The sequence below is a fragment of the Vanessa tameamea genome, chromosome 23 (assembly GCF_037043105.1).
Source record: "Vanessa tameamea isolate UH-Manoa-2023 chromosome 23, ilVanTame1 primary haplotype, whole genome shotgun sequence".
In the NCBI taxonomy this organism is placed as follows: Eukaryota; Metazoa; Arthropoda; class Insecta; order Lepidoptera; family Nymphalidae; genus Vanessa; species Vanessa tameamea.
In genome coordinates this window covers 5,937,343-5,960,061 of record NC_087331.1, presented here as the reverse complement: position 1 = coordinate 5,960,061, position 22,719 = coordinate 5,937,343, and the positions used below count along the sequence as shown (strand labels likewise).

General features: G+C 32.1%; 1 protein-coding gene across 5 annotated transcripts in view; it reads left to right on the top strand.

The window, feature by feature from the left end:
* The window catches only part of LOC113401865 (myb protein), a 51,748-nt gene that overhangs the window by 16,887 nt on the left and 12,142 nt on the right, over window positions 1–22,719 (top strand). For all 5 annotated transcript variants that reach the window (XM_026641939.2, XM_026641938.2, XM_026641936.2 and 2 more), the window contains 4 exons: window positions 12,511–12,640; window positions 13,188–13,337; window positions 21,830–21,927; window positions 22,408–22,542. In XM_026641939.2, the coding sequence (XP_026497724.1) occupies window positions 12,511–12,640; window positions 13,188–13,337; window positions 21,830–21,927; window positions 22,408–22,542 (513 nt within the window). The remainder of the gene's footprint in view (window positions 1–12,510; window positions 12,641–13,187; window positions 13,338–21,829; window positions 21,928–22,407; window positions 22,543–22,719) is intronic.

Here is a 22,719-nt window from a genome sequence, read left to right as displayed (position 1 = left end):
ACATTAGTTAAGTCTATAAACGGAAAATAATAAAGTGTATAAAAAACCTATTCAACATTAAAGTATAATCGCTAATACTTCAAATATAACCAGGATGCGATACCCTTTATCCAAAAAAGATACATTTTGTACTTGATTAGGGTTCCGTGCTAAATCACGTAATATTGATACCATTATTTAATTGAATACATTTTTTTACGAAAAATTAAATTCTAAATTTTGCCTTAGTACACAATTTATTACAATATAATTTAAAAAAATTTACAAGGAAAATATAGGAAATTATTGTTACCTATTTGTTTATAACTTTCTTGGTTTTAAGTTGGTAAGAAAGGAAAGGCAAATATTATTTTTGTAACTATAATTATAGTTTCAAAAATAAAATAATGTGGAAGTATGATTCGTCTGTCTCTCGTCTATTGTCGGTGTTTTCGATCTGAATTGTCTCCATGAAAACCATGAAAAATGTCACCATTTATAAACATAGTAAAATAAAGAATAGCTTTATAGTGCGAATAGTTTATTATACAAAAAATTATAAATAATTCTACAGAACCTATTGTGTTCAACATAGGTTTTTTCCTAGGCGCATCGTAGCAGCTGCTCGACAATCATTGTGGGGGCCGCAGATGGCGCGTGTACTCCCGCATTTGAATTCGATCAATATTTCTGTATTATTTTATTACACGGTGAAGTTATACATTTATTATTTTGTAAGGTCGAAACTTTATTAAAATCCAAAGTATTCTGAATTTAAGATGCCCCATTAATAATGAATATTAATTATGTAATTGGAGCTAAATTCACCTAATCTGCAACTAAAATTAAGAACATTATTGTGACTTAAAATGGTGGTCAAAATCAAAACAGTGATTGTCAACCGATTTTTTTTTGCTATTAGAGTTATCTATAAAATATTTTGAAAATTTCGGTAAAAATAAAAAGCATACGAAATATTGACATATTATTATGTTATTTTTATGTTTTACTCGAATTTTCAATAACGTCGAATTTCGGCCACGAGTTTTATATAAATCGTGTCATATAAACAGACTACGTGCGATAAAATATTACAAAAAGATCGAAGCCCATTTGAGCAGTTTTTTTTCAAAAACCATCGAGAACAATTAATTATCTTCCCGTTAATCAATATTATCACAAAAGGGTCTATTAAAAATCGATAAACACATTAGCAGAACAAAAAGCCAATTTTAGTGCCGTTCGAAATCTAATTTCCGATAATTGGCACACGATATCGCGTAAATTCGATTGACACGTGGGCCCCAGATGGCACATCACCTGCCCGAGGCTCCGGGCTTGATTCAGACTGCATTCTTAGCCATCCGACTACCGATCGTTGCACTGCGATTTTTTGATTTTCCAACTTGAATACGAAACTTTGTCCTTTAAAGGATTTCGGACGTTTTAAAAAAAACAAATTATATTGCCGCCAAACGTTTGGGGTATTTAAAAATTGAAACGTTACTTGTTTTATGGTGAATTTATTTATAAATAAAATGGTTGCGTTTAAGTAGAACGGCGTAAGATTATACAACATTAGTGAATACAACCATATGGATTGTAAATATAAATAAATATTGGACAACATCACATACATTACTCTGATCCCAATGTAAGTAGCTAAAGCACTTGTGTTATGGAAAATGGTATGGTACCACAAACACTCAGACCCAAGACAACATAGAAAACTGAACTATTTCTACATCGACTCGGCCGGGAATCGAACCCGGGAACTCGGAGTGGCGTACCCATGAAAACCGGTGTACACACTACTCGACCACGGAGGTCGTCTTTTGTAATCTTTTACTATAGAATCAATTAAATAATTATATCGTTATTGCAAATTCCTGTGATACAATTTGCCAAGAGCGGAATTTGGTCTTCAAGACTTTATGATTTATTGCAATATAGAGTAGGGATAATATGATAAACTGTAACAATTTAGTCCCGTGGCGCTTGGCAGTTGGAACAATGACCTCATACAATAAACACAAGAGGCCCCTCGGCTGTGTGATTGCTTTGTGCCATATACCAGAAACAACGCTCGAGTAAATATAGAACGTCGAATGATTATTCACATGTTTAAAAGCGTTCCGCTTGTCTTTAATACGACTATCGGAAAGGGTTAATTAGCAGAAGCAGGTGGTACTTTGCACACACTACTGATACTTTAAAAAGTTCAATAAAATGTTTCTATGCGATTCCTTACTTGGTCACAGAAAATATTTCTATGTTCCCACAATGGTGTACTTTCAAAAGCAAATGCTTCATTAGCGCTTTCTCTAAACACCTTTCGGGCGCGTGCTGCTTCGTAATTATTGTAAGGCGATAATAAGGGGAGGAAGTTGAAAAAAGAGTAAAAAAAAGCGACGCGGGGTTGAGAAATGTCAGGCCATGTGCGCGGGAGTCATTGTACGCCTTGAGACATTAATCTTAGGGGGAAATGACCAGGTGAACAACCCCTAGACTTTTGTTGTTCAACAATAAAAGTTTTTATTTATATTGACTTTGAGGATTTGTACGCATTCGCGTTCTGAAAATTTTCTGGAGACGATTTTATACCATTAAATATTTTTATTCATGTCTCGCCGTACCTACAGCGATCGTAATCACCATGAGGGAACATCTGTCCCTTTATAATTCACCCCACTTTTGTACCTATCCTAATGTCCTTTGCATAATAAAAAAGCAATTATAATTGTTCCTTCGTTAATGAAACCACTGTTTTCAATTTGGTCAGGTTTCGGCACACGTGAAAGAAAATATAATTTTCAATATAAACAGAGTATTGCTTCCCGTAAAGGCGAAGTTTTTTTTATCGGACAAAAACATCACATGTGCGTTTAAATGTGTCATCATACGGCATATGGTTCGGCGCTGACACGTCGTCTGATTCCAACAAAAACCTGGATCCCCTCGTTTAGTAAACAAGTCGGAAGTTGCTACCAGATTTTTGGGTTCTTGCCTTTATTTGTATTTTAACAAATAATTACTTAAGAATACTTTAACATCGGCGACTTGATAAAATAAATAGAATAAGTACTTTAGTATACCCAAATTAATATATTTAATTCTTGTTTGTACTTCTCGATAGAATCTCTAGTTTAAGTTCAACGATTCAATAGTGTTTGTAAATAGCGCAGTTTAGTTTCATTCATTTAATTATAAAACCTTTAATATAAATATATACTTTATAAATGTTTTTTTCTTTTAAATAACAAAACTTTTTAAATATTAATAAATGACCATGACGATGCGTGAGAAAGTCCTAATGAATAACAAAGGGCATAATTTCGCATGTTTCCCCTAGTCATCCAGACCATTGTCGTCACCTCACGTGTGCACATTAGATACGTCTATTTGTCTATCCTCAAAGGGATACTGAACCTGTTTGAACCCTCGCTATATTTGCTTTAGACTAAGTCTTGTCTCATAGACAAGGCCTCGTGCTCGAAATATTTATAAGATTAGATAATATGTATATATAAACTTTAAACTTGGCTTTACTTATAAATTTTTAACGGATGTTTCGTTAAAAACGTATTTCTCTCTCTGTCATAACTGATTTGATATTCGTAAGAAGAAGACAGCATTGTTTAAGTAACTATACTCCCCTTAGTAAAATTAAGTAAGGCCGTTGCTTTTTTTCATTACGACATTGTTTTTAAGTTCGATTTTATACTATATATAGTATGATAGTTTGGTGTATCTTCTTAATTGTCCTATTAAGCAGACGCATAATTGATTATTTATTGTCCTATTATAATTCCTTTCTTTCTCTACTTACCTTACAATGCTATACATATGTATATGATAACTATACTATTAAGCATTAAACCAGTCACAAGTGGTAGTGTGTGTATTATGCGTTGATGCTATATAAAACGATTACATAATAACCATTCAACCATTCATAAGGTGAACTTTGTGAAATCGATGACAATGCGACTGTAGTTACCTGAAATATAAACAAAAAAGAAAGACAAAAGTTAAAAGCAACGTAAAGAGAAAAGTTTTTGTTCATTTGCTGAGCAAAATCTTCTAATTCCGAAAAGTTAAGAATTTTACTTTCTTGGTGAGCTAAAAAGAACGGGTTGGATGAATAGGGTGACGCAGTGGCCCCTTAGAATTAAATTTACAAGTAATTACAATTATCAAAATCAATTTCCTTTTGGTGGCACTATATTATAAAGCGAGAGTCTTCTGCATACTTCATTTCTTAAATATATTTTATAGTTTAATTTTTGCTTTTTGTACTCAAGACATTTATTTTAAGGTGTATATAATTATCGAGGAGTAGTTAAAAAAATACGACAGATATATTATTACATGCTGATGTTTGTATTAAATTTTTCATTCAATACCAATTTACTCTCAATCAATAAGAACTAAGCTTTTGATATTGCCGCAATAAATTCTTTAAATCCAGATATAATATTGACACAGCGACGCGTCCAACATTTAATTTCGTCATCTTTAATTTTTATCTCCTCCCTCGAGTAATTATTGTCGTCTTGAAAGTGTCTCGTATCAGCTGAATTATGTTTTAAAGTATATTACTATATTGTAATCAAAAGACCTAGAAGAATTTATTTGTCTTTTCCGCTTCGCAAGTATTCAACTTATACCCCTCGTAGGACAATGCGATTCGTTGTGTTATTTAGGACTTATGTTCGTAAATGTAAACTAGTAAAAATACTATATTTGTTATTAGCTTGTACGAAACACGTTTTGCTTAAAGGATGAAAATAATTACTTCCAATTCATTGGACGGATAGTGTTACGTAAAATGCGTCGCTGGAGGCCGCCTAAGTGTTTTCTCATAAAGCAAAATCCTGTGTCATATCGTCTTTCAAGTACTTGTTTATAGACGAGATTTATAAATGTGGTCAGAGCCGACATACCGACAGTAGATGGCGCTCGTGTATATATGATACATAATTTTTTATATGCGTACATCTTTTTCGTGAATTTAACTTTCTGTTTTAAATCAGAGTACGCATTTTTATTCCTTACACCATGTTATATTAACAAGTTAATTGTTTTCCGTCATAAAAATTCTGTTCAATTATCAGATTTGATTGAAACGAAGTTGGTTACGAACGTCGGTACATGTCAACTTCGTACTAAATAGGTCATACATGCCCTTATACCATTCAGTTTGTCGGCGCAGTGTTATGACACAGCATACCTGCCTGATACCCAACATCATTATAAATTATTTTGCTGGTGGAGGTTAACCGTACCATACATGTTGCGGCACTTAAAACCTCTATTGGATCAACGATGTTTATGTGATGTATTGTCTCTAAAGATATTCACCTACAGTGTTAGAAAATATCCTTGTCGCCACAGCTGATACCGTATGCACATCCTACTAAAATAAGATTTATAATGTGCAAGGTGTTAGTTGGTCAATCAAGTGAAAACGACTGGTCGGTTTAGGATATAAAGTTGAATAAAGATATCTTTCACTTTATACATAGACTACGAATCACCTACCCGTCCTTTGGAAGCTTGTTAATAACAAAATGAGTGCTCCCTTTCAAAGATGAGTGCTTGCTAGGTCACATTATATAGAAACATATACTTTATAAAAGCAACTCTAAAATAATATTCAATTTTGCTAGAACCATAAAGCATTAAAATATCCCTTATCCCAATAGTAATTAAGCGGTTTGTTTATCTATTATTTCGTTGAGTTAGAATGTGTCATCTTGAACGGCTAATTATTGTACTATCTTGAGATATTTTAATGTAAAGAATCTTAACGAGTTGTTGGTTTTTATTTGGACGTTTTCTTTATAAAATATTTATAAACTTAAATGTCAGATTCAGGTAAAACGATTAGTGTGTCGGTAGTTTTAAAAGATATTCGTGTTATTTATAAAAATATTTACAAAACACGACTTTTTACAGGGCTCATTAATTTTTTTTTTTTTTAATTTAATTTTCAAACGAACTAAGACATTCCAGTTAGAAACACTGTGAAATAATATTGTTAATAATACAATTTAATTGTAAACTAGATGACAAAAACTTGTTTTAAAAAATGTGATTCATTGATACTTAAACGCTCATTGCATTTCTAACAAACACAATCCAATACTAAGAAACAATACGTCTGGGAATATAAACAGGTTTCATGGGTATTTAAATGGAAAAGAAAAACAAAAGGAACTTCATAAACGCCCACATGTAATCGATAATGCTATGCTAGAGCCAGGACTCGATAGAATTAAATCTTGATTGAAGTATTTTATGAGAAAGTTTGTTTTAATAGCAAATGATCAATCAAATATACAAATGCTGCATAAGTAATTACACAATTAAAAACAATTATTCTGATCCATGTTTTTAAAAATAAAATATTAATATAATAATAATGTTTTTTTTTTATCCAATCAGCCCGAATTCGAATCATGATGAAATACTCACAAAAAAAAACAAGACTTGTAATTCTCACCTTTTACCTATTTCCTAACAACTTTCCCGAAATTAGTACCAAATATAACGGGATGTTGTTTGGAATTCCTTATAAGAACTCGTTTGAAGAGTCCACAAGTGTTAATAACCAGGCAGTCAAACGTTCACCGTTGAGACATAGGGGACATAAGACAGGAAATATGGAATACGCGTGTCTTAACTGGTCTCTTCCTCAAAAACCCCTCTATTTTGCTGAATTTAAAATACAAGGGACTCCTGGAAGTAATCATTATCAATCGGAGCTACTAAATTATATGACTTGATATAATTATGAAAGGTTTAATATTAGGGCATAGCGGAAAATTTGTAGCTATGGTAGTTGTAGATAGGTAGAAGACGCAAATATAGGTGCAAATTATGTGTAATTATATTGCAGCTATTATTGAATATGCAGTGTTTTGTGTTATTGTATGAACAGTGCTTTTGTTTCTTGTCTGTGATTTTGATTTAAATACTCGTTTGTTTTGTAATTTACAAATCTCTAACATTTAAAATCTAATGTATTTTATTTTAAAGTTTCTTTAATTGACCCAAAATAATTATACAATTTAATATTTATAATACTTGTAATATATTAACGACTGCGGTTGTTTCATTGGCTCATGTTTCGGTTGGTAGATAATCGGACTATTTCCGCTTATTTACAATCGCAGTTGAAATCACATTTCCGAAGGGTGGTCTGAAGACAGGTGGAAATGACCATAGATGAACTATCTAAGAACTTCCTTACTTTAATTAGAATTTATGCTACGTTACACCTTACGTTTGTTGCTAAGGTTTCTACAGTTACGTAATCATTTTTTTTAGTATATCCTTTTCTTTTAATGATTGGTCGACTCATTATTTTGAATATTTATACTTTTAATAACAATATTCTATTTGTCTTTACAATAATACATTAACGATAAAATTATATGATTTATGACCTAAATTAAACTACCTAGTCCCTTTATTTTGACTTCAATCAGGCAGAGGCTGTTTAAGAAATGATTCTGTTAAATTTTATTTCATTATTTTTTATTATTAATTACATTCAATCGATCTGTTTAAATGTATTTATTTTAAGAACTCCAAACAAATTATTATGGACGTTTTTGGTATTGAAAATCGCACTTAGAGTAGTGTATTGTTGTACAATGTGAATAATAATAATAATAAATAATAAAATTGACCACAGTGGCGTGCATTTGGAGAGGCCTATGTCCAGCAGTGGACGAATGCGGGCTGATGTGTGTGTGTGTGTGTACAATGTTTAACATTGTGTTTGTGACGGGTACATTAGTAGTCGTTTGTTATAATGTTGCCAAACGTAAAATATATTATATTAAAGCGAGAAATTGTCAAAAAAGCTCTCAGTCAAAACCTTTATCAATATCGTCTAAATAAAATTGGTTCGCTATGTGAAAAGAGTTTTACTTATCAACGTATCTGATTAGATGTTTTGATATCTGGCAATGCCCTTAGGCGTGCTTTAAAGAAACTTATCATTATGTATACCACAGGATGTTGATTTACATTTGATTTACAATCTTCGATTGCATAATATCTAATTTTATATATGATGTCACTCTAAAATATTCAAATATATTTGTACCAAATAAAGTGTTATCATAACTGCAATAGTTTAACTGCAAAAATTTTAAGATACCTATATAAATAATTGTCAGCTGATAGACATTTGCACATGTGACCTTTACCTCGCAAAAACCAAAACTACAGAAATAAATTAGTACGGCATCCGTTCGAGGGACTTCAGTTTTTGCTACATTTTTTTGGGTACATGAAAGTCCCGTTTTGCTCCCAAATTACAGGAGTCGAAAACATATTGGAATATAACATATGTAATATTGTTTTGTTAAGACTAATAAGTCCTTGTTTGAGAGAAGATACAATTCATTTAATCTTTTGCATAATATTTAAAAAGGATAAAGTAAAGTTTTCAAATAAGTTATAAAATATTAGGTATTGATTTTTCAATAGGATTTCAAACTTAACACATTCATTTTTCTTCATTTTAAAAGTTCACAATTATATATTTTAGTCACTACAGTGCTTTTCTGCGATTTTGGTTTTGTTTTAAGTTGCCTACAAATTCGTTTCCTTGTACGTATATTGGAATGATTATTACTAAAGATATATTTTTTTGGGTTGAAACAAGACACGACTGACCTATCCAACAAAGTTATAAAATCAACTTTCTTTGTCTATGTATGTTGCTTACACCTGCTTACCTTTAGCTGTGTTGCGTCACGAGTTCCCACTGGAGGGTATGATTTTTGTACCCAATTCTCTGTCCTTGTCGCTCTCTTTTGTATTGTATAAGTTGTCCCTTTCATTGTACCGCGTCCCTTTAGGGGTTTTTGTATTCTTCACCCTTATTTAGTGCTGCGTATGCGTTCCGTGTGGGTGTGTGCTCGTTTTGTGTGTGAGTTAAGGATAGAATTTTTCTATATTAGTGTGTTACTGCCCTTCGATGAGTGTGCGTGGTAGAAATGTGTTCACAACAGTTTTGGCGGGAAAGTGAATTTGTTCTATTCTAATTTCAAACGTTTTGTGTTTAAGTATATGTGTACAATGATTTTATGTGGATGATGGAGGTTATGATACTTGTATTTTTGCAATCGACGTCGAATTTTGTTTTTGGATAATTCGGCGTGATGTTATATGAGTAAGTTTACAAACGACATTCTTTAGTTTGTATCAAGATACTTGACTTGTCTATATATACGTATATATTTATTGTGATAAGTAATAATATATACACATACAAGTACTATTTTACTTAGTACTTGAATTTGAATATGTTTCAACAATGTTATATACGTATCAACTTAAATGAAACTTTAAACTAACTTAAATTTGAAGCTCTAATTATAAGTTATAATTACAGTTTTAATGACCGTTTGACATAAGTACAAGTTATGTTGTAATAAATGTTAATATTTATTAAAAGAATACTTTTTAGAAAAAAACAGCATTTGAAAAGAGCAACTATGTATGCGAGTTTCTTGTCGTTTCATCTCGCCAGAAGCTGCGTTCCGAAAGGGTGCGAGTGTTTAAATATTGTCGATTCAAAAATGCTTTATTGTAAAGTTTATATAATTTATATATCGAATAAAATACATTCGATTTGATTGGATAATTTATAATTGTAAAAAAAAAAAACTTAAATGTGGATCACATTTACGTAAAAAATGTACACACAAAAACTTAAGTATACAAATTCCGGTTCTAGTAGATATCGATGTTATTGAATCGGGAGCGTCTCTGAATCTTAAGGCCTCTTGGACGTTTATCAATGACATCATGTTCTGACTCGAGAACAGCTGAATGTTGTAGGTATACTTACTGAATTACTCGGAATCTGACGTTGATTTAACGTTGTGTTATCTCACAGTAATATGCGAATTTATATTAAGTTTAAACGTTCAAATGTATTTCAACTTTTCTATTATTTATGATGAAAAATTTAATCATTTAAAACCAACGTTCAGTTCGTTATTTTGTTCTGTATTTAAAATGACTATCAATTGTCGGTAAATCTTATGAGGACTAGATATTTTATATAAAACCAGCGGCCTGCCCCGGCTTCGCACGGGTACAATGCTGATACTAAATATACTACAGAATGTTTTACAACGTTCACAGTTTTTCAGTCATTAGACAATACAAACCGCTATGTCCCTGCGTTTTAAATCTGTAATATCTTCGAAATAATTAATTAAATTATATACTGTAAAGAGCCATATTGATTTATATTAAATTCACAGTGTTTAAGGTACCTAATTGGATAAGGATTAATGCTGTATTGCTTAAAATCGCTTCGAAAATGATACATACCGTAGCGGAGTTACCGTTATTTAAGAACTTTTTTAAGGTTTACAATACTGTAATACATTATTTTGATCTATCTCGTAGGGTTCAGCCAGCATTTTCAATGTAAGCGCAAAAATGTGTTTATTTACGACATCACTTTAGAAACCTCAAAAATTATCTGTGTTTCTCTACTATATTGGGCATGTATTATGCATATAACCCTTCCTCTTGAATCAATCTATCTATTAAAACAAAACCGCATCAAAATCCATTGTGTAATTTTAAAGATCTAAGCATACATAAGTACAGACAGTGGTAAACGACTTTTTTTTAAACTATGTATGTAATAGTATTTATCGTACTATATAGATGTTCATATATCTTTTGATTATATTTAACTGGATGTATTGTTTTAACTTTGTAATAACTATGAAACGCGTTGGTAGTGCTTTGTGCAAGTCCATCTGGGTAGGTACCGCCAAACACCAATACTTTGTATTGTTGCGGGGTGATTGTAACTACAGGCACAGGGGACATAATATACTAACCGCCAAGGTTGGTGGCGCAAGGAATGTTTAATATTTGTAACAGTGCCGATTTCGTTAGGCGGTGGTGATCACATATCATCAGATTTCCAATTTACCCGCCCGGCTATATACCTATAACATAAAAATTGTTTAATTATATAAATAAACTTATCAATTACATTTAAATCTATATAACTAATTATTTGATTGGCCAAATTTCGTTGCTATAATATTATAATACGTGCATATCATTGAATAATTGAGAAATTTATCTTTTGTCTGATTAAAATCTCTCTTTTTATGTTTGTTCTTCAATCTAAAAGATGTATTTACATACCTTTTACGTGAAGCCGGGAAAGATAGCTATGATTTCACGTAGTAGGACTATAATTAAAAAATTGTAAATCGTATTACACTACAGAGCGCTGAGCGCACCCATGCGATCTATGAGTCAATTCGTATACTTCTTGTCCACGTTTACGCGTCTCAAGATTCGCAATGAATGAGGTATATCTCGTTTCAATCAGCTGATATTCGTCGGTATGCATAAATTATATTATTTTTATTTCCATTCTTACCTCATCGAAAGTATGGTCGAAGAATTGTAAGACTTCCACAAACCGGAATGACTTATTTTCCTACATATTAAAACTTGTTTCTTGATATTAAAGAATGCTATGTATAGCATACGAATGTAATCCCTATTTGTTTATAATTAAGGTTCATTGTTATACGTTACAATGCTTTAAGACATAAAGTAGCGTCCGTCTTCTGGGAATTTTATTCTATGTCTACAAATTGAATGAATGGCGCCTGAGTTTAAGAAACGTTTGTGATAAGTATTCGGATCTTTAGTAGTTTTGACATAGGCTCTTTTATACCTGCGGATAACCGAGATTAGTAAAACGTCAGTACAAACAATAATAACTATTATTGTTCCGGTATTCTTAGGACTACGTGATTCCCAGCTTAAGTTATTAAATTGTACTTGATTTTTTATTGAAAACTTTGCAAATTTAATACTTACGAGAAAAGTGTTTGTCACTCATTTGGAGTTTATTTAATTGTCCGTTCTCTTAAAATTATATAGATATTATGCAATTTATTAATAAAGAAAATTATATGATGTAAATATAATCTGTATCCTAGCACTCAGGGATATTGTAGCTGTCTAACGTAAACAAAAAATAAAATTGGATCAATAGTTCCGCATATTACACAAGTAACACATTTTACTTAGTTATATTGGTATAAATATACTTCGTGGACATTTCTGTAGACATTTTGGTGATCGCAAATTGTACGCTCTAATTTTAGTTATACATATCTATTTTTCAAAATATTAACAAAATAAAACCATTAACTCCATATAATAATACGGATCCTCCAATCGTATAAAGTTTAAAACCAAAGCTTGTCTATATAAAATTGGATATTTTCGTATACATAAATATATGTACTATAATAAGATTGATATGTATATTTCCTTATGATTAGACGAAAAACGACGAACACATTTTTTTTAAATTTTTTAATAAAGTATGTATTTTTCATACAGGTTTATTTACAATTAGTTTTACATTTACAGAATAATTAAATATGAACTTATTACTTAAGTGTAGAGTTCCTATCGCTATATTTTCGTTTTTTTTTTTCATAGACGTAGCGGGTATGATTCAGAGTCGAGCGAGTATTCAGAGGACTCGGCGGCATACGAAGATGTGCCGGCTGCAACCAAAAGCTCTGGGCCGAGGAAGAATATCAATAGGGGAAGGTGGACGAAGGATGAGGTACGATTATGATACTGTATTTAACTATTCATTTAAATTATTTGTGTTAAGCTCAACTAATCGAATGGGTGTGGAATCGCAGCACCAAAGTATTTTATTTTAAATTGACAAAAAAAAAGACCCGCTGAGTTTCTTTCGCCGGTTCTTCTCAGGTCAGGGCGTTTCCTTTTCCGAACCGGTGGTAGTGTTTAATTTGACTATCAATAAGTAAGTGTAATCCTTCTATATTGAATAAAGGAATTTGAGTTTGAGTTTCCATGGAGAATTGACGTTAGAAAAGAAGATGAGTACTTAATAGTCTTTCAAGTGTTCTTTAGATTAACTAAAATAAAAGGTTGTATAATTATGCATTTGAATATTTATATTCTAAACATAGCATTATTACATTTATTTGTCGTATGTAATAGAATTTATTGTTTAATTTCATTAATCTTTATTAATAAAGATTTATTATTAAAATTATATATGATACTTAAAATCTTCTCCATTATTACCGATCGTTAAACATAATAAATGCAATAAACGAGAACTTTTGCCTAATTTACAGGACAAAGTCCTCAAGATGTACGTGAAGATGTACAACGAGAACTGGGAGCTGATAGCCGCTCAGTTCTCAGATAGGTCGGACGTCCAGTGCCAACAGAGGTGGACGAAGGTCGTCAACCCTGAACTAGTCAAAGGCCCTTGGACGAAAGAGGTGAGTTTGAGGTGATTTCCTAAGGTATTGCAGCGATCGTTCAGGCGGCAGGTAATTGTTTCAAACGTTATTCCATAGCTTATTAATTATAAATATGGAAAACCGAACTGCGTTTGGGTCATAGTGGATTTAGCACCGAAATTTATACCTAAAAATGACCTCTTACACCACCAGACCGCAGTTTACAAGGTGATACTAATATTTTTTACTTTATGGAAAACTGGGATTACGTCTTATAAAGATACCATATAAGGGATTCAGTGCCTAATCAATCAATAAATATTTAAGTAGATTTATGGCATACATAAATAAAAACCATATCGTTATTGTTGATATTACTTAAGTAAAAAAACAAGTGAGATTATATTGAATATTATCTGTACATTATACGAATAGTATTAATAAATAAATATTGGACAACATCACATACATTACTCTGGTCCAATGTAAGTAGCTAAAGCACTTGTGCTATGGAAATCAGAAGTAACGACGGTACCACAAACACCCAGACCCAAGACAATATAGAAAACTAATGAACTTTTTCTACATCGACGCGCCCGGGAATCGAACCCGAGACTTCGGAGTAGGGTACCCATGAAAACCAGTGTACACACTACTCGACCACGGAGGTCGTCTAGTATTGACTCGGTCTTAGTTTTTATTATTTAAGTTCATTAAGTATAATCAAGGATTTAAATTCGCCAACGACCTAAACCGAACTGCTTCAAAAGTGCAAGAGACTCGAGACATCTCACTGAGTCCTCACATGGTTTCCCCTTTTCTCTGCTGTCTTAGAACTCGGTTCTCCATCGTGATACTGTCACGATCAGGTTTAACGGCAAAACAATTCATAAAAATAATAGAAAATTCAAGGAAGCGGTTAAACACAAAGAAAACAAACAATACACGCTTGTACGCCATTCAGTCTAATAGTGCAAAGGAAGATGATTCACAGGTCAGTAACATGCACACGTGATGAATGCATCTTTCATTCAATCACTTCGCTATACGGCCTTCGTTCTAATGGTTTGTTAGGTTTCTCGTAGAATCGTTCGTTCAAATACTCTTTGAACACTTGATCTTTCTATTAATATTATAAAAATTAATAATGCTTAGAAAAGTATCAGGGCTTTATTTTAGTTTTTTAATTAAGTTAATCAAAATACTATATAATATGAAAATTAGAAGTCGCATTTAAAAAAAAATCAAACTGAATTCAGGACAGGAGTTCTGATGTAATAGACATAAATAATGCAACCGAACTGATAACCGCCTTCTCTTTTTGAAATCTGTTAAAAACAACACTAGAAGAGTCTTGGTATAAAAAAGCATGCTTGTTAAACGTAAACTCTATGAAAATAATTTAAGGCACGTAAAAATCTTGCAGAGTATTGCTAGAAAGTGAAAATAAAAAAGGTGTACCAAAAATATAAAAAAAAAATCGTGAAATATAACTTAATAATAAATAATTAACGTTTCTTTTTTTAATATAACGAAAGACTATTTAATCGATTCCCATTAATGTTAGAAATAGCTCACCATAGGCGTTTTAATTCTCAGATTTCATGAATGAATCCTTTGTCGACTGTACGTGTCGTGAATTTTAAAGAACTATTTACACTTGGCAACGCTACCGTTTAATAGGTCTCGTGTCTGAGATAGAACGAATGACATCATACAAATACTTAAGGCGAAAACTCGTACTTGGATTTAGTACTTAATTCATTTAAGTATTATTTCAGACTTCGGCGTCGTTCTTTTTTTTTTTTAAGTATACTAGCAAAGGAATCATTGCAAGGAAACCAACGGTTTCTTGTCTTAATAAAATATCCGATCGACATGAAATTTTACATACACGTCAGGGGTACAATAAAAGGATATAGGGTATCTAACATCTCCCCCTTACTAGACGTCCAAGAAGTAGCAGGCGGAAACTACATGTTATAGGGGGCAAACGAGCAGGAGGCTCATCTGATGGAAAGTGATTACCACCGCCCATGGACATCTGCAACACCAGGGGGGTTGCAGGTGCGTTGCTGGCCTTTAAGGTATAAGTACGCTCTTTTCTTGAAGGTTCCCAAGTCGTATCGGTTCGGAAAATCCGCCGGCGAAAGCTGGTTCCACAGAGTGGTTGTGCGAGACAGAAAATGCCTTAAGAATCGCGCTGTTGTGGATTTTCGGACATCTAGGTGGTGCGGGTGAAGTTTAGAATTTTGACGAGATGTCCGAAGGTGAAATTCAGCTTAGTTTTTCCTCCAGAAATTCCTTAGTCATCCAGAGTCTAATTCGACGCGAAGAGAGAGCCTAAAAGATCAGCTTTCTCCTTCGCGGTATGGGCCAATGACTCACCGTCCTTGTGCAGAGATGGAAAGAAAGGCTGACAGAAATTCCCTAGAACAGCTTTAGCGAGAGACCAGAACGCACGTGTTCCTGAAGGGAGACGCACCAGTCTCTCGCCAATTCTGCCAATGTACTCCGTCTTCGCCTTAGCAATCACATTTTTGAAGGACCTAGAGGCAGAGTTATATTCCTTTATGAATGCGCTGGTCTTTACATCACGAGACGTCGATGCGTTAGCCCAGTCATGGTAACGTTCCCATTTTCGGCGTGAGGCCGTTTTGCAGAAACGACCAAACCAGGGCTGGGACTTGCCACCCATGGGCACCGCAGAATATGGAATGAACAGTTCCATACCCTGAAGCACCACATCGGCAACAGAGTCAGCAATAAAGCTCGGATCGAAGCTTGGGGGGGATCGGGCCTCCGGGACTCACATACCAGATGAAACGCGGTAGCATAGCTACCACTTTACGCCGGTTTTAAGTGAGAGAGTGGTACTTCCCCGGGCGAGCCGGCCCATTCGGCTGCAACCCGAAGGTATGCAGTGTGGCACTACTACTTAAAAAGTTTATTAAATTTGAATTTAATAACTATTATTTCACAGAGAAGAGTATCTAGTATAGTGAAAAAAACGAACTATTATATTATTTAAATAAAATAGTACGCAAGTCTCATGTCTAAACCCACCTTTAATTTATTACATTAATTTAAATATTGTCGTAAAAGCAGCTGTTGATATCATCTGTTAAAATTGATCGGATACCGACAATTTATGGAACACCACGTGTCGTGAATAGGATTTGCGTCTTTATTTAGTTGCATTAGTGACTATATTTGTTTGGTATATATTGTACACAGAGCTTAGTTTTATGTACATCGTGTTATGAATGAGAAAAGATTAAAACTGGTAGGTGGCCTGACACAAAAAAACGCATTGATAACATATTTATGAATTTATTTGTTTTCAAACTGACATTTTAATTGAAATGTTTTTATTGAATCGAATACCTAAATTATAAAGCGAGTTTGTTTGTACAACGTGCAATCGATGTGATATTTTGCATCTGTATAGTTTATAGGTCGGAGAGTGATTGAATGGACGGTATAGATAAATGTAGCACCGAATCCGCGGGCAAACACTACTAATGATATTAATTATGCTAATTTAAAATTTGGATGTTTTTGTCTATTAGCAATCCACACTTAGTGACTAGAAGATATATTTGATCGAAGCTGATATGTCTTACATTGATAACTAGCTGAACCTGCGGCTTTATACGCGCGAAATTTATAAAATGCATACTTACAACCTTACCTTAAGAAGGTAAAACGGGGGGTTTACCTATTTTTTTACCTTCCGATAATATTTCGTGATTAATCAGTGAGAGATTTATATATATAGATTGGGATACAATATATATATATTGTGTTGTGTTTAATATTATGATTTTGGTCGAACCATATTGCCGAAGCCTTTATATCGTAACCGTAACGTAGCCTTTATATCGTAACGTAATTGAAAGTTCACTGAATTTGTGTTTTAAATTCTTCTCGCGCTTGCCAGTCAAGGAAAACATCGTTAATGCATGCGTTAGATGAAAATCTGTCATATGACTATACACCAACCTGTATTTGAGCAGTGCTGTGGAATAATCTCCAATTTATTTCTAAAAGTAGAGTTCTTATATCTAGTATATATAGCCTTTTTTAATAACTTCCACAACCAAAACACGTGTTTATTTATTGAATTTAATTTGTATGTTATTTAATGTAATGGAATGTTAATTACGAATTTAAAGATATGTATGTTATATGCCGTGAGGGATGAGTAGTTATTTATCGCGCGGTACACGCGTTTAATTCATATTTCACATCGCTCATATAAATGCATAATTAGTCATACACCAAGGGCAACTATTAATTGGTTGTTCTTTCTCACCCTACTTGCCGACAGTTGTTATAATATTCTGTAAGAATTGTCATTCGTGAAATGTTGTAAATCGACTTACAGCGATTTTTTTAGGTTAGGGTAGTTCCCAAACGGACCATCTGACGTTTATCCGTTACAATCGCCCCTATATATTATATCGATGACCTCCGTGGTCGAGTAGTGTGTACACCGGTTTTCGTGGGTACGCTACTCCGAGGTCTCGGGTTCGATTCTCGGCCGAGTCGATGTAGAAAAAGTTCATTAGTTTTCTTATTTATTTATATTGGCGCTGTATGAAATATTAACCGATATGAGGCATACATCGTCAACGCGCCACTAACCTTAGGAACTCAACTGTTATGACTCTTGTGCCTGTTTTAACACTGGCTCATTCACCTTTCAAACCGAAATAACAGTACTAAAGTATTGCTGTTTGGCGGGAGAAAATGTGATGGTGGGTGGTATCTAATTGGAAGGGCTTGTAAAAAAAATATTAGTCAATGTCGTTTACCTCTTTCTGACATTTTATGATCGTGTTCTGAGGTGAGTTATGAGTTTGTTTTTACAGAATAGTGCTCTTACACAGCTCCGCTCTTAATGGTCGTAAAATGATGTTAACCTTTAACTTACTTTAAATATGAAATATATTTTGTATATACATATAAACATTATTAATTAATTAAAACGAAAAATTGAACATTTAACACGACTTCTGACATCATTATCAGATAATGTTTCTATTCTCTTGTCTTATGTGACCTAAAATATTAATCATTTTTTGTATGTCATATACCTAAATTATTTTAATGAAAATACAATTAAATATATTAAAATCGATGATTTATCTCGGATTAAATTTGTACATTAAAATATACGAAACAAACGAACGTAAATACTGACTTTTTACATATTACTCACAATGCCTCTTGTTATATATTGTTGTTAAATGTGCGAAGAAATTGTTCTGCAACACGGTTATACATTTATTTTTAATGGTTTATTGTGTCGTCAGAACCGAAAAATGTTTGTCCTCCACGTACTTACACTAGGCTATATGTGACTTACACGTAAAGCCTATTCCAATCGAAGTAGCAATAAAGATAAACATACTAGAGATTTACGTTTTTCGTGCGATTTTCTAATAACTCTGAATTATTGTGCGTAAACTCTTAGAATTATGATAAATATATTTTTATATATAATACAATACTATTGCACTTAACAAAGTATATCTACTTCAATTTTACTTCTAAAATTCCGATAATAGTTTCGTCGATGTTCAAAACGCAATTTTTTCTCAAATCCATGGTGAATTATTTTGCTGTCAAATGATGTTTTTTTTTGGCTTTCCTCCTCTTTATTGTTGGAATAGAGCGTAGGTACAAAAGTAAAGGTACAGCCTGTCAATATCTCACTGCTGAGCTAAAACTTCCCATTAATATTAAGGCTAGGTTAAACCACATTGTTCTAATGTAGACACATTTATTATTCCACGATTTATTAGCATTAAAAAATCATATGATAAAACCATTATTAAATTTATGATGGAACTAAAAGGATTTCCTATGTAGTCTTGTTTCCGTAAATGGTAATACATAAATAAAATTTGAACTATAAATTATATATTTTGAATGGAATGTTGACTAAGGCGAGACACTTGGAAATGTTGAATAAGTTACGTTTCATAATAATGTATTTATTATTATAATAAGTAAACATGGATTTAAAGATGTTTTCGAAAGGGGTGTGGTGGTGCTCTATTGATATCAGTCATTACATTTGTAAAATAGTCATTAATTTTAGTATTTATAATTAAAATCATAAATGAAAGTTGGTGCTTCTACTCGTACGTTAACATCGCAACCGCATAAGTCAATAATAATACTGATTTATGGATTGTAACGTTTATCAATCCGCAACAAATATTTGGTGGCAGCAGTTGCTATGCTATAACCCTAACAGCCCCACAGGTAAAGTAATCCTTGTATCAGTTACAAATGGGTCAAACTGTCGTTCGTACTACGTATTATTACGAAGTAAATGTGCGTTGGAACAAAGATATTTAAAAGAGTAAATATAAATGTAACTACAAACGACAGCAACTAGCAAAAGCAAATACATATAACAAAATATAAATAATAAATGTTGCAATATCAAAAAATACCACTCAACTAATTAAGATCTGTATCATTCAATTTAAGAATTAAAAAAAAAAATTCAATTTAAAATATCATTCAGTATAGTCATAAATGATAAATTAATGTACAAAAAAATGCAAAGACAATTTGTTCGTCAAATAAACATTAAAAAATCTTGTCTTGGATATATTTAGACTATGGTCTGTGACGTAGATCGACCTTGGTTTTTTTGTCAATTTGTTTGTCACAGTACTGCCTAATGCTTCCCAAGCGATTAGGAAGGGGGACATCTGTTCTAAGAGCTATTAAGGCAATTAGGTCGTAATATTTTAGTCTCAAACAATACAAAGCAAATGCAACCCAAACGGTTGCTTTCGAATAAGATAAAAAAAATGTTTAAAATTTAATAAATGTTTTTTTAAGTATGTAATTAATAGAGACTGCCATACTTTGTTCTGCTAATGTATTCATAACAATCGAAATAGTTTATGTGATTCAGCGCCATCTAGCGGCGAGTAATGTTCAATGTTGACAATACAAGTCTTTCTACATGAAAACGTATGTAAATATACACTGTATCGAAGACTATGAACCTCTTTCTGTGTATAAATTTATATAATTATGTAAGTTTTTTTTTCAAGTATGTTTATTTTTAGGCAAAACAAATGAGTTATATTTTATTAGAATTTCTTGCAAAAATTATAATATATTTATCGGTTTAACATTTATTAGCTCCGAAAAAGGAGCTATAGGTACTTATGTACTTACAGATGAATAACATTTTTTAGTCCTCTAAAACACATGGCATACAAGATCTTGACGAGTCAAATTATAAAGATGATATAATCTGTGTACAGACTTCGTGACCGCGTTTTCAAGTACCCGGGAACCATAAACAGATAGGATGTTCCAAGGACACCAATTACTTTAATATAAAGGAAGTTTTTGGCGATACGATAGATCTAACACGTGTATTGTAATCTATAATAATCGTGACGAATTGTCAGAGCAATTTTAATACAATAATATAATCTTTATTTAATATGATCAGCTATGAATTAAAAAAAAAGAAAAAGCATTTTATAATTTACTTAACAATAAATATTATAAATACATAATACGTTGAGTTGTTTTTGCAATCGACTTCCGTTTTGACGTCTGAAATATATAATATACAGCTCATATTTTCAAATATTCGCCGCCGCTCAGCTGATTCGACGTTATTTTTTTTCATCGTATTTTTTTCCAGTACCGGATTACCTTGCGAAATAACGACTTCTCACATTGTAAGGATATCTTATTCTTATGTTTTTTATTGTATTGACCATTGATAATTTGAAAATTGCTTTTTTATATCAATCTCGATGTGTTGATGTATACTTGAAATTAGTGCGTAGCGAATAAGCGAAAATGTGACTATTAAAAACAAGAGCACTTGAAATCAATCAAAAGTAATTGCGAAAAGATTTCTGAATTGGGAAAGAAAATTAAAATGTATATATTTGTATATAAAATTAATTTGAAACTAATAACAAAATATTGTCTAAAGGGACTACAATAAACTATTTGTTACATCCTATAGTGTTTGGATTATCTAACTCAGGCTGATTAAGTAACAAGGTTGAATACAAACTTGAAATCCATTAACACGTGTTGATTTTAATCGATTAATTGTTAATCGATATTTTTTCAAATTTTATTGATCGATTTTCTTACTTACTAAAAACAAATGTAGCTGAACTGACTCACATATCCGCCTGTGAAAGAAAAACGGCATTAAATATTTGTCGAATCGATTTATATCTTCAATTTATATAGGTATTTCTACAATTGCTTGAACCAAAAAAAAAAATGTTATAGAGATGCGCTTATCAAAATTATATTTCATGAGGGCTAAAATTACAACCTTAAAACAAGCTATTTTCTGCGATAATATTCCGTACATCAATAGATGATGTTAATAATACCTACGTCAATTCCCTATTCTTTGTTGTGCAATTGTATAATAATATGTTTCTTCACATATTTTTAGAATACTATTCTAGAGTATTGTCTAATGAATATGGTGTATTTCTATGTTACAGGAGGATGAGAAAGTTATGGAGTTAGTTGCTAAGTACGGTCCTAAGAAATGGACACTGATCGCGAGACATCTTAAAGGCAGGATAGGGAAACAGTGCAGGTAATAAATTACTTTAAATTTTAATATAAATTCGCGTTTCGATATAAAATAATAAAATTTCAATGCTTCAATTTTATTATAGCTCAAATACACTGTAAATATACATAGAATATTTAATTATTTACAAAATAAAATTAAAAATAGTTATTGGAATTCATGAATGCATGGAATGCACTTTTTATCTTAATTGTATTTAAATATTTTTTTGCTTAAGCTTAGAGCATGCTGTAGTCTCCTATAATTCAAGGAGCACACAACTTGTTACCCTTACATTGTTTAATTTTAAGATTACATATTTAGTGTGTATATTTTGTTGGAGACTTGTAAATTAAATAAATAAATAAATATAAACGACTTAAAAAAAAATGAATGCTAGATTAGAAGTATAGCCAGTAAGTGTTTACTTATTGGTTGTTATTTTAAGTTGATCAATAGTAAATATGTTCATAATTAATGATATATTTATGTGATTTATTTCAGAGAACGCTGGCACAATCACCTCAACCCTTCTATTAAAAAGACAGCTTGGACGGAACATGAAGACAGAATCATATACCAAGCTCACAAACAACTTGGCAACCAATGGGCCAAGATAGCAAAGTTACTGCCGGGCAGGTGAGTAGCGATATTTTATGTATGTTTGTTTTAAACCAATTTTGAATACTTTTTTCTTTTTAAAACCAATCATTGTACACATACTACATGCTGGGTTCTTAGCTATTTATTTATGAGAGATATTAATATTAAAAAAAAAATGAAAACAAACGTATTTAAAAAAAAAACGCCATCTAT